General features: G+C 34.2%; 2 protein-coding genes, 1 long non-coding RNA gene and 1 other non-coding gene across 5 annotated transcripts; 1 reads left to right on the top strand and 3 right to left on the bottom strand.

Annotated features, from left to right (window-relative positions):
- Nucleotides 1–3567: 3567 nt before the first annotated feature.
- Nucleotides 3568–4537, top strand: LOC118060504 (heavy metal-associated isoprenylated plant protein 39). Of its 2 annotated transcripts, none has more exons than XM_035073731.2 (3): nt 3568–3711; nt 3807–3885; nt 3994–4537. In XM_035073731.2, exons 1-3 carry the CDS (start codon nt 3703–3705, stop codon nt 4209–4211), a joined length of 306 nt encoding a protein of 101 aa, XP_034929622.1. In that variant the 5' UTR covers nt 3568–3702; the 3' UTR covers nt 4212–4537. The 2 variants fall into 2 exon arrangements, with proteins under 2 accessions (XP_034929622.1, XP_034929621.1); XM_035073730.2 differs by having other exon boundaries at nt 3580–3711; nt 3804–3885.
- Nucleotides 4538–6348: 1811 nt separating this feature from the next.
- LOC118060569 (uncharacterized) lies at nt 6349–8476 on the bottom strand. The gene is made up of 3 exons (XR_012171359.1): nt 8279–8476; nt 7048–7197; nt 6349–6936 (listed from the first exon to the last, which is right to left on the bottom strand). It is a non-coding gene; the product is annotated as an uncharacterized lncRNA (long non-coding RNA).
- Nucleotides 8477–9914: 1438 nt separating this feature from the next.
- Nucleotides 9915–12383, bottom strand: LOC118060505 (low-temperature-induced 65 kDa protein). The gene is made up of 5 exons (XM_035073732.2): nt 12235–12383; nt 11903–12091; nt 11355–11771; nt 10314–11252; nt 9915–10199 (listed from the first exon to the last, which is right to left on the bottom strand). The coding sequence occupies exons 1-5, from the start codon at nt 12311–12313 to the stop codon at nt 10123–10125; spliced, it is 1701 nt and encodes a 566-aa protein (XP_034929623.1). The 5' UTR covers nt 12314–12383; the 3' UTR covers nt 9915–10122.
- A 639-nt stretch (nt 12384–13022) lies between these two features.
- On the bottom strand, nt 13023–13094 carry TRNAD-GUC (transfer RNA aspartic acid (anticodon GUC)). The gene has a single exon. It is a non-coding gene; the product is annotated as a tRNA-Asp (tRNA).
- Between the last annotated feature and the right edge of the window lie 33 nt (nt 13095–13127).

Below are 13127 nucleotides of genomic sequence, written 5' to 3'. Positions count from 1 at the left end.
ATTATGCATTGTTTCTTCATGTTCAATACTTGTTAAGATATTTGCTCCGCGTTACGTTTTGATATGCATTATTATTCCTGCTGCTCATTAAAACACATTGAGAGATCACTATAATATGATGCCTTGGATGAAATAAACCAGCATTCTGATATTGAAATGAGGATTGATCTTATAACAAGCATATGATATAGTAGATTAAGTACTGCTACTGTCAAGAAAAGAAATAGAAACTAATCTACAGCACGACACTTCAAGGAAACAGATAATATCTAGCACAGCTCCCGTAGAACATCCTCGAATTTGTACCTGTCATGTAATCCAAAAACTGATAGTTTAAAGTAGATATGCCTCCATCTCCCGGCAAAAATTTTGCTTTAACTTTTCTTATATATTTAAAAAAAAAAAAAATTGTTGATTTTTTTTTTTATATATAAAGCTGGTCGAGAATTTAGCTTTCTAGTTTTTTTAAAAAAAATATTTTAGATTGCTATAGTGTTTCTTCACATAGCTTTTTTATGGTTTTTTTTTTTCCAGAATTATCTTTGTCGATTTTTTTTCTTTTCATATTGAGCTGGTTGAGAATTTAGTTTTGTGGTTGTTTTCTTTAAAACATTGTGGATTGCTATAGTATTCCCCCACATGATTTTTTTTTTATTATGATTTTTTTTAAAATTATCTTTATCAATTTTATTATTTTTAATATTGAGTTGGTTGAAAATTACAACTGTAGATTTTCTCATTAAATACTATAGATTGCTATAGTGTTTTCCTGCATGATTTTTTTATTTTTTATTTTTTTTGTTATGATTTTTTTCAAAATTTTCTTTGTTGATTTTATTTTTTTAATATTAAATTGATTAAAAATTAAGCTTTATATATATATATATATATATATATATATATTTAAAAAACACTGTAAATTATAATAATAATTCTTTATATAAATTTTTTTTTTTCACGAATCTACAGCAACACACAAGTATGTCACAAGCATGGCTTCTAGTAGGATTCTAGAAGATGATGATTAAGGTGACATCCTGACAAGGTAATGCTGATAAAGAAGGGAGTGTGCTTGCCTTAATAATGCCCGTCTCCTTTCATGTTATTTGTAAGGAAATACAAGGTGGACCTTACGGATGTGACTTGTCATGTTATGGCAGACATCCTGAGCCCATTCGCGATAATCCCTCTTACCAGGTCGAGAAGCTAGCAAGTTTTTTAAGGATCTATTTTATAACTTGCTTGAGCCTCAAAAGCACCTTTTCTCTCTCACTCTGACCACACCCCATGTTGGAAATGCATAACAAAAACTAATCTTAGTGGTTACAGTGGCCACAAACAAAAGGAAGAGAACTGCAACAGAACACGTTGAATTTTTTATTACCATATTGTACTGCCTTTTGGTGTTCTTTGCATTCTTCTTTAGCTCATGCTGCAGTTTCTGGCTTTTTTTTTTTTTTTTTTTTTTCTGTTCTGAACTTGGTTTTGGCTTTGATTGCCCGACTTTCTCAACCCCTTTTGGATGATTTTTTTTCTCAATGGCTAGCTCCAAGGTGTCTATCAACATATCCGGCGCTGTCAAGAGAAAAAGCTCCATTCTTTCTGTTTGAAATACCTGACAATTTGCAATATTGTAACACCATTTGCAAGAGAAAATTAGATGCAATATCCGCATGCACCCTCACTACTACATTCTAATAACTGCAAGTAAACGGATGCCTTAGTAATGATAATTGGGTATGAAAAGGGAAAAAAAGTCTTTCAATGTTCAGAAGAAAGAAAAGAGGAGGGGCCATTTTAACCATGTAGATGTAGGGTACACAATCTTTCGTTTCAACCTCTTGAAAGAAGAGAGAATCTTCAAAATCAATTATGGAGAAACCAGTTTGGTCACAACTTTCAACTTGTCAGCCCAATTTTCATGTCACTATTCTTTTCTTCTCTATCTCTAACTCTCTCTCTCTCTCTCTCTCTCTCTCTCTCTCTCTCTATATATATATATATATATATATATATATATATATATATATATATATGATGGCCGGCAAGGTGACGGTTTCAAGGTCTCCGTCGCCTTTGCCATTACGCATTTCATTTCTAAATCCCACATTAGCCATGATGAAAATTGTTAGTAAACTACCAAGGAGTCTAATAGCCTTCTGGTTTTTATTTGGAGTTGTAATTGTTTATGCTCAAGGCAAAATATGTTATTGTTATTATAGTCAAGATTAATTTCCTATTGAACACTAATGATTAACCTTTATATGTATTGAATCGTTAAAAAAAAAGAAAAAAAGAAAAGAGTAAGTTATTATTCAAAACCAAGTTAAGGGAGGAACAATCAAATAAACTTCATATGATTTTTAATTTCATTCCCATATATCAAATATTTTTCAATCAATGACATTCTTCCATATAAAATCACCATAATTTTTCAATAGGAAAGATCAAATTTTAACACTGAATATGAGTTTAATACATGTTTAAATCCTAGGACCAGATAAAACACAATTAAAATTGTAAATATTTAATATATAATCTAGCGGTAAGAGTTTGGGATCAAAAAGCTTGTTCCCCATGTTGTCTCAAGTTCGACCTTTGTAATTGCTAATATAATAGTAACTAGAGATTTACATGATCGTTAACTTCAGGACTTGTAAGATTAGTTGAAGTGCATGCAATCTAGCCCAGACATCCACGTCAATAAAAAAAATTATAAATGTTTATAGTTTTTTTTTTTTGGTAAAAGTTCCATAAAATTTAAAAAGATAGATTTAAATACTTCAAAAATAAATAAAAAATAACTAGAAAACAATCGAGAAGGAAACATAATTAAATTAAAATTTAAAATCAACAAGCAAAGGCTAGATTACAGGTCAAAATTTTGAATGTATTTTTGAGAGCTTTGAATGAAATTTGACAAATCTGAGCGATCTAGATTCACTAAGTAGGATTTGAAGAATAGCTCCATTTTCTTTAGAAATCCACCTATAAAAAATTTGAGTTGAATTCAACCATTAGATTAAAAAATATATTGTTTTGAGTTAAATTACCTATTTGGATAACTTCTTAGACTGTTTTTTTTATCTATATGATCCATAAAATTCTGAGTAATTGTTCCACATCAAGTTCCTTATAGAAAATAATTATTTTATTGGATAAAATACTTCAAAAATATTAACAAATATGCATAAAAGGACTCAATTAACAAATATATTAAATAATCTAGAGGCCGGGTTGAAAAATGTTTTAGTTTGGAGATCCAATTGTAAATTAATTAATGGGTAGAACGGGGATTGACACGAGGTTGCTCTAAAATAAATATAAAAATATTTTATCAAATTGAAAAATAAGATAAATTTTCTTAAGAAGGCCTAAACATAACATGATCGGTCATGTGCCTACTCTATAGATTAAAAAATAAACGGGAGAATATTTTTTTAAAAAGAAGGAAAATAACATACAATGACAAATTCAAACAATCAAGTGGCTCAAACTTTTCCATCACGCTAACTTTTTCAATTTTGTCAAAAAGTGTCAGGGATCTACACAAATATATCTGCATGTAGTCACCCACCACCTTCACCTGTAGAGTACAAACAAATAGGAGCACTACTGTTCACATCTTCAAACCCTTTATATACAAAGCTCACCGCAAATTATTGAAGTATTCATACTTCTCTTCTTCAATCCTCTCTTCTAATGGCTCAGGTACCTTGTAGTTCTTCTTTATTTTCATGTCCAATACATGTTGATATTGTCCTTATTTTTTAAAAAGCTCTCTTTAATTTCCTAATTTGTAGCAGAAGGTGGTGTTGAAGGTATTGACCATGACTGATGTTAAGACAAAGCAGAAAGCTATAGAAGCTGCTGCTGATATTTATGGTATTTCCCTTTCTCTCTTTTTTTTTTTTCCTGTCTGTATTTATTTTTTGGAGTTGGCGAGACAGGTTAAAGCAGAGCTTAACAAGTTTTTTTGAACATAAACGTCAGGAGTTGATTCCATAGCAGCAGATCTAAAAGATCAGAAGCTAACAGTGATAGGTCAGATGGATACAGTGGCAGTGGTGAAAAGGCTGAAGAAAGTAGCGAAAGTCGACATAATCTCAGTTGGACCTGCAAAAGTAGAGAAGAAAGAAGAAAAGAAAGAAGTGAAGAAGGAGGAGAAGAAAGAGGAAAAGAAGGGAGAAAAGAAAGAGGAGAAGAAGTAATTAGTTAAACCAGGAACATTCCATTCCCTTTCTTCTTCTTCTTGTTTTCTTCTTTTTCTTTTTTTCCTTAATTTATAAGCTTAATTATTACAAGCTAAATCATACTGTAATAAGTTCTTAAGAGAGGTTTTGCCCATGAAAAAACCCTATTTTCTCTATCTTTTCTGTTTTGTTCCAAAACAGTCAAAAAAATATTCAAGAAAAACATGGTAGAAGCCAAGCAGAAAGGGTTTTTTTTTTTTTTTTCTCTCTTTGTATGTCCCTATTGTTTTAGCATTTTGTTTTATGCTAGCCCGAATCAATCTTTGGCTTTTCTTCGATATTAATTAGCAATGTTGAGTGTAATTTGGGCATCTTCGAGATGTAACTTATGCAAATGGGTTATGGATGTAAGTGTCCAGTTGATGACAGAGTCTGGTCTCATGATCGAATTTCCTCTTCCTGTTAGTTAAAGGGTCATTGTCCATCAAAAATGAAAGCTTACCTTCATCTTCTGCAATGCATGCGCCATACGATACCTTCACCAGGAGAAAAAAAGTAACAAAAGGACAGGCAAAAAGCACAACTTTTTTAAAGGTCATAAAAGAGGTGGAGAATTCATCGTTCTTCTTTAAAAGCTTACGAGGGAGACGCATCGTGCTTGAGAATGACATAAATGAGGTCACCTCACCATTTATAATTAGTTTATGGTTGTGTGTGTGTGTGTGTGTGTGTGTGTGTGTTTTGTAGTTATATATACGTGGACATGAAAATCAGAAAGCATCAGGAGACATTTGATTAGCCATGCCTATAAATCAAGGTGGGAGAAAGGTTATGGATTATCAATGTTATTGGTGTCGTGAGAAGACTAGGTTATATTATGCTATGTGCTCTCGGATTTCTGTGCAATATTTAATAAGACGCGGGAAGCATTTGCTGGATCCATGAATCAGAAAATACCAGACGAAAAAGAGATACCTGAGGCACCAAGTGGGAGTATTTTCGTTGTAAATAAAGGAGAATTGAATCTGTATTTGTCTTGTCAGGCTCCAAACGATATAATTAATGGGGTGGTAACGTCACTGAGCATGCTCGTTGACTAGAAACAAAGCTTTGGCCTTCAGAATTATTAAAATGGCAATAGATAGAGGCAAGAACAGGTGTGTTGCCCCCCACCCCACTGTTTCATATACTAGTCCAGCAAGATTATATGTGCTATTTCTGGATTCCCAGTCCCATCTTGTAACATGGCAAGCATGATGACAATAGCAATAGGAGTGCACGGAGAAAGTTTTCTGCTGTGCTGTTATAGGCGGCGAAAAAGACGAGACTCAAGCTCTAGAAGGTTGGAGAGCCAATTTTCTGCTGTGCTGTTATAGCAGAGATATGATTGCATGCTAATATGACCCTACATTCTTAAATATTTCAATTCTTAACTCTTCCCTTGCACTTATCCAATCTGAAGGTGATATGTGAAATGTTAGCCAGACAAGAGAAGTCGATGAAAATCAAGAACTCTCAAATTATCAGAATATGATCTTTCATAGAGAGTCGGACACAAAGCCAGTGAGTGAAAACCCTGCAGGCACCTAACTTCAGGTTGCTATTAGAAAAAAACTACCTAATAAGAAACCCAAAAAAAGAAAGGAAAAGGAAACAATAACTGATATTTGATAGAAATCTTCAAAATCCACTCTTAAACTAGTACAAAAGCGGGTACGCAGCCTTCAAGAGCAGATCCACTAGAAAACTTTAAGAAGAAATGGCAACACCAACAAAGTCAGAAAGGTTTCTCATGTACCTGCATTACCCCAACTCTTACGCAACTGCATTACCCAAATTTATTTGTTTCGTCGTCGTCGTCATTGTTTTAACGCAAAGAAAACCAGAAGAATTTTGCATTGATTAGACAAACTTCGCAGGAGCTTGGCATCCATTCCTATTCTTTAAAACGTCCAAGGTCTATATTTTTATGCTGTTCCCTTATCAAAAAAGGGCATGGTCATCTTCCAGCCACAAAATGATGAATGGTTAACAGTAAAGAGATCAGATTTCAAAACATGGATTGAGTGACAAAAGAGCTTTTTATCACCAGCTCCTGATAGATATGATAACAAAAAATATATATAATATATCATACTGCATCATCATAATGATAAGATGCACATAAATGAAATGATAACTTAAAAATTATTATATGAATACAACTAGAACACATCAAATTTATGATAAGGAAAAGCATCACAAGAAGCTGATGATTCTCAGAAGTTTTTCAAAACTAGGCTTTCCATTATATCTCAATTATGCTGCGGGAGTAAGTATGACAAGGGAGAAAAGATAAGCATACTTTACCCTACTAATTTCCATGAAATCTAATACTGCAAGCAGGTAAAGGGCATCAATTGAGCTAAATCGTTGAGAATCTTCCCAGAAAGTTATGATTGAAAATCATCTATGGTACAGAATGTACCACTTCAGCATCCCTTGTATCCTTTGATCTTGGCGACTAGATGGCTGTATTTCCCTTTCTCTATCATCTGCTTTATCACTTCATGAGCTTCAGAAAGCTTTCCAGCATTCCACAAATTTCTTAATAGGGTTCTGTAAACATGAAAATCAGGATTGCATCCTCTAGATTCCATTTAGTTGAGCATGGAACATGCCTACTCAAACTTATGTAAATACATTGGTGATTAGCCATTGACTATCATGTCTTCAAACATTTCCTGAGCCTTTTCAAGCTCACCTGCCATTATATATCCTGTGATCATTACAGTGTAACAAACAACATCTGGCATGCATCCAGTTTTAATCATTTCATCAAAAAAAGTGTAATGAAGAACGGTAGGGTCAATACCTGCCTCCTTCATAGCATTCAAGTGCACCAAGTGGATTGTCTGTCTTTCCATTAACATGTAGAAGGATGTTAAAGGTATGAAAATCTGGAAAAATTCCATGACCAAGCATTTCATCAAGCAATCTATGAAACTCAGGTGCCTTCCGCAGCCTGCATTTTCCATAAAAAATAACATTAGAAGTAAGAACATCTGGGGAATGATGCTCATCCAACATATACTGATATACCCCCTCGATCAACTTCTACAGACGCAGAACAAGCAAGAATGCAGAATTGAATTATAAGAACTCTTGTACAGCCTAAAATTGAATGTTTTTGACTTAATGAACCTTTCCAAAACATTCATAGCCAAACCAGCCTCACCGCAAGAACAAATTAATATATTAAATGTATGTGCTGTAGTGTGAAACCCCTCCTCAATCATCTCATCTGCTAGTCTCCACATTGCCCTAAACTCCTCACACTGTGCAAATATCTTCATTAACAAATGATACGTATTCCCAGTGCGCTTGTAATTTCCCTGCTGATCAGACCACATGAAAAACCCAATTTAGCACACCTGGTTTTATTCTCCTCATTTATGTTCCTCAAAAATCCTGTAAGAACTTCCCTTACAAGAAGCCACGAAACCCTTATCTTTAACTCACTTAAAGCCCTTTTTGCATCAAATCCAGGGCCATCTCGTCTTAGAATATCAAGAACTTTATAAGCATCAATTCTTGTGCTCTCAAAATAACTACGTCTAACCAAGAAATACTCCTCAACACAACTTCCACTCTCAAAAGAATCAAAATCTGAACTTTAATACATTCTCTTTAAGGGTTCCTCAACGTATTGAAACCCATTACCATTCTTATCACCACCATCAAAACTACAATCACATAACTTTCTCGAAATGAAAAGAAAGCATGATGATTTATGAACTACCCTCGTACCAAATAAAGCTACAGAGTTCATTGTTTGACCTTATTAGACCCATTATTTCACCAACCTCGCAACACTCAACAAATCAAAGAAACCAACCAAAAGACTGGAACTTTCTAACTGATAGAGCTCGAATCTCCTTCTATAATCAAATTGAGAAAAACCCGTCAAACTGAAACAACTCAATTGAATAATAAAAGGGTCTTATCTTTATAGCCAATGCTCATGAAACAGAGGGAGCCAAGGCAAGTTCAATCAAAATAACCCCAAGAGGACTTAGAAGAATGAGCAAAACCTGAGGACTCACCTGGGTCTAACTTATTTGTTGAAAAGATCAAGTCTTTTGAGTCCTTTAGCAAGTTGTTTGTGTTATTGCAAGATTGAGGACTGCGGTGAACTGAGGGAAGCTTTTTCGCAGAAAAACAAGTCACTTCAAGAGATTGATCATGGCAAGCCACGAAAGCAGACCAGGAGTTTGATCCGACTACTTCATATATATTTTTTGGAGAATTGACATATTTCTTTCCCTTTCTTTGGATTTTTTTTTTCTTACTTTATGATCTTTTTATATGTTTAATAATAATTTTTTGGTTATTAATATATTTTTATTTTTTTTATTTGTTGCATTTAAATTTATTTGTCTCCCATTTATGGAATTTTTATATTTTTTATTGTATTGATAATTTCAAAAATAATAATATTTTATATACTATATATATTCAATAAGACTATCACATGTTCTCCTATGGAAAGTGGTTTAACCTATTTTTATGTTTTTAAAACTATTTTTCATCTAAAAAATGTCTTGAGTTTTCAATAATTTTTAATATTAATGTTAAAAATAAAAAATAATTATTTTAATATATTTTTAATTAAAAAACATTTTTATAAAAGCGTTTTATACCATATTATCAAATACACATTAATTATTAATTATAACGGAATCCATCTTTCTCAATAATCAAGATATGATTTTATTATTTATATTAAATATTTAATTAATTTCAAATTAAAATTATTCTAATTTAGCTATTATACATTTTGATCCAAAACTCAAAACTCATCCAATTCATAACACATAATTTGTATTGGATCAACACCAAGTCAGGTTTCTGCGAAAAAAATTATTTAGAGTTGCTTCTAGAAATAAAGTATGTTTGGAAACGTGATGCAAACCGCATTTCCTCAAATTTTAATTTTTTTTGTTTAAAATTAATTTTTAATGTTTTCAATTAAACAATTAAAAATAAAATAAATAGGAATCAAAAGAATATGACCAAATCCAACATATAATAAAATCAAAGGAGGATGAAATTAAAAAGAAATTTTAATTTTAAGAATTGTTTAAAATAAAAATAATAATAGAAAGAACATGGATTAAATCTAAAGGGAAAAAAAAAAGTGAAGGGTTGCTTTTAAACTTTACAAGGTCAAATACATAAATCAAGGAAGGAAAAGAAAAGAAGAGGGAAGAAAAGGTTGTTGACACTAAATTGGAGGACTATTGACCATATACCCGGGGATGGAGGGGCCTATGTGAAGATTCAAACAATTATATGAAAGTTGACATTTGATCATCGAGAGATGTTGGACGCACCGCTCGAAGAGCTCAGGTGAAGTAACACACTTTAATGTAATAAAGCATGCACAAACCACCTTTTTATTTTAAATAACATTTTATATTTGTAAAAATGCTAAAATGCTCCTAATCTAACTTGATTTTAACCGCAAAAGAAGAAGAAGAAGAAGAAAAAAGAAATATAATGAAAAGATAAAAAAGTCTATACACGTCATTTGAAGAAAATTTAAATTCATTTAAATTTAAGTGCAATTTAATCATTTCACTAAAAAAGAAAAGTTGAAATACCTTCATGCCTAGTTTTATATTTTTTTGGCTTTAAATGGTAAGTTAGTCATTTTATTATATAAATAAATAATAAAAATCTCATAATATCCCCATTTTATTAATAAACATCAAATTCCATATTTTTCACAGACCACAACAATTTATACATCCATGCAGTGCCTGCCATTACCGTTTCATTACAGTTCTATCAACACAACACCAAAGAAAAACAACATTTTCGCAACTAGTAGAAACCATGTAAAGCGCACAGAGTCTCTCTAAGAGGACTACACATTGCATGTTCCTCAGTTCCCTGTCTCTTGAAGTCTCCTCTCTCCTATTTCTTCACCACTAGCATAAGTAGAAGAAAACCCTTCAGCACCTGCAAACCCCAAAACACCAAAAAGCATCACAAACAACCAGTTAAGTCTTAATTTTCAGATTTTATCCCGAAAGCTGAATTTCGAAATCCAATTCGATAGTATTTAATTCTTACCAGCAATGGAGGAACTAAGTGGATGCTGCTGAGATGCCCTAGATTCTTCACTTTTGACAAACAAAGAACCAACAGCACCTTTGAGCTTATCAACCACAGAAACTGAATCCGTTATTTCGTCAGAATTCTCTTCTTCTCCACTACCTAACCTTTTCTCCACCTCCTCTGAGTCTGTCACTTTTCCCATTGGGCTACCGTTCTTCCACATCCCTGTCTCAGTCTTTCCCTTGTTCAAAGTCTCCGAAATAACTTCAGAAAGCGCCCTATCTTCTTCTCCTGGCCTCAGCTTCTCCGCGAAATAGTCCTTCACTGACACCCCTTTATCTTTCCCTTCAATCCTGCTTTCTGCTTCATTGCTGGTATTAGTGCTGGCATTTGTATTGCCATGGAGTTTTGACATTACAGTACTGCCTACACCAGCAACTTTTTCATACACTGGAGTGAGTTTCTCTGTCACAGTTGTTGCAATTTTCTTTCCATATTCAACTGTCGATGCTGGCTTCGCAGCATTTTGCCCTTGTCCTTCATGTGTCATTGTATGTTCTTTAGTATTATTGTCTCTCTCTCCATATCCAAGATTGGAGGCGATGACATTTGTGGCAGCTTTTGCTTTATCAGAAATTGCAGAAGTGGCAGAGGAGATTTTTTCAGTGTAGCTACTCTGATTTGATGGTTTATCACCAATACCACCAAGTGTGTGCTCCTTGGCTTTCAAGGTGACAAAAGACTTTGAACCTGATACAGGGTTCTCTTGGGAACTAATGGATATTGGGGGAGTTGGTTCCGCAGAAAATTGGTCATGGCTTCCGGTGGGAAGCAAGGAGAGCTGACCATCACGCGATCCAGTTGATAAGTTCTGTTTTTCTCCTCTGGATTCATCATCGATATTCATTTTGTTGAAAGAGTGAAGAATTGGCGTTATTCCTGCTTCTTTCCCACCTGAAAAGTGCAAGAATATTTAGACCCTTTGGAAGACAAAAATTAGCTCAATCATCAATACCAAAAAGCATTGCTTGCATGCCTATATTGAACAGAACTTACCAGAACCAGTTGGATCAGTGACTTTAGTCTGATAATTCGAAGGAGCATGATCACCGAGTCTACCCTTTGGAGCATGAGGATCCTCCTCCAATCCTACTGGTATTTTCAAGTTAACTTCAGGTTGCCCTCGAATCCTTTCTTGTTCATGAACAAAACCCTTAACAGGATAAGCATCTCTTCTTTGTTCAACAGTTGCTGGAGAAAAAGATGCAGGTGAATTAACGGGGGCATGGGTTACTTCTTTTAAGGCAGTTGTCCTTCCAACAAGAACCTCTTGCCCAGGAAGAGAGCTTTTCATTGGATCAGTGCCTGTATGTTCCTTTTGCATTGTTGTTGGATCTCCATAAGATGTCCTAGGGTTACCTAGCCCCAGACCTTGTCCTTGCACAGAGTTCCTAATAGCAGCAGAATAGTAGGCTGCAGATTTGATTTTCAATTAAAACCATAAAATGATTCCAAAAATTTATTGACACACGAATCTAAGCCTGTCTTTCTCAAGCAAGGCCATTACCAACTGTTGATCGACATTGAAGCAAGTAGCAACAAACCTGATGCGCCATGAACTTCTGTGTCCTCAACCATTTCTTCATCCTCATCATCATCTTCCTCATACAAGTCATGATCATCAGGCACATGACCATGTAATTTGACTTTGTCCTTCAATTTCTTGGCTTTATCCATCACCTTCTTCAACACCGACTTCTTCTCATGATGATATCCATCTTCACCCTCTACCACTAAAAATTAACACAAAAACATGAGCCACATTTACAAGAACAAAATTAGCCTACAAGTAATTAACCACACACACACACACATATATATATATTCAGCCTGCATGATCTTTACAAGAACATTGCAAGTTAAAGAAGGTTCTTACCAGGATGCAGTCGTCCAACATTGTTGGGGTCATGCTCATAGTCATGAACACCATGCGGGCGAGCCATTTGTGATTCCATGATGAAAACAGTAAATTGCTAAAGATTAGACAGTTACTTACTGAAAGAAAAGGATAACCATGCAGTAGTGGAAGAATTTGAATAATTTTATAGAGGGACAAGACAGTAACGTTGCCACATTTGCATGGAGGTGGCCTTGAAGGGCGATTGACACGTGTATAATAAGCTCCGTTTCCAGACACGTAATTGTAGGTGCTTGTACACGCGGTGGCAATGCCGGAGAGAGTGTTGGGAGTGGATAAACTTTACCAAAGATATCAATTTGTATTGGCAGGCAGTGACTGAAGAAGGTGTGCATGCCTGTATGGTATGGACAGGGACAGAATCGGTACACGTAGAGTAGAGTGTTAGCTAATAATACCGTACTCTTAAACTCCACCCCGATAAGGTTCGGCTCCTGCATTAAAATGATCATTTTATTTTTTAAAAAAATTATTATTGATTTTATGGCTGGGGTTTTATCAGATTATAACAGGTTAATTTTTTAACTAAATCACAAGAGGTTTTTTTGTTTGTAATTTTTCTTCAACATTAAATTATATTTTTTCTTGAAAAAATAGTGTCATGTGAGCTGTAATATAAAGTCCATTGAGTCTGTCCTCCAATAATACTATGCTATGATGGCATGTGCCTTTGCTCCTGCTTCCCATTACTTGTGGTAAAAACTCTAAACAGAGACCTGAAATCTCAACCAAAAACAAAAAGAAGTCGCCGTTGCCGGGGATCGAACCCGGGTCACCCGCGTGACAGGCGGGAATACTCACCACTATACTACAACGACATTGCTGGCACATGTTCAACTATTTATTAATTT

The sequence above is a fragment of the Populus alba genome, chromosome 12 (genome assembly GCF_005239225.2).
Source record: "Populus alba chromosome 12, ASM523922v2, whole genome shotgun sequence".
NCBI classification, from domain to species: domain Eukaryota; kingdom Viridiplantae; phylum Streptophyta; class Magnoliopsida; order Malpighiales; family Salicaceae; genus Populus; species Populus alba.
This window is presented reverse-complemented; position numbering and strand designations above follow the sequence as displayed.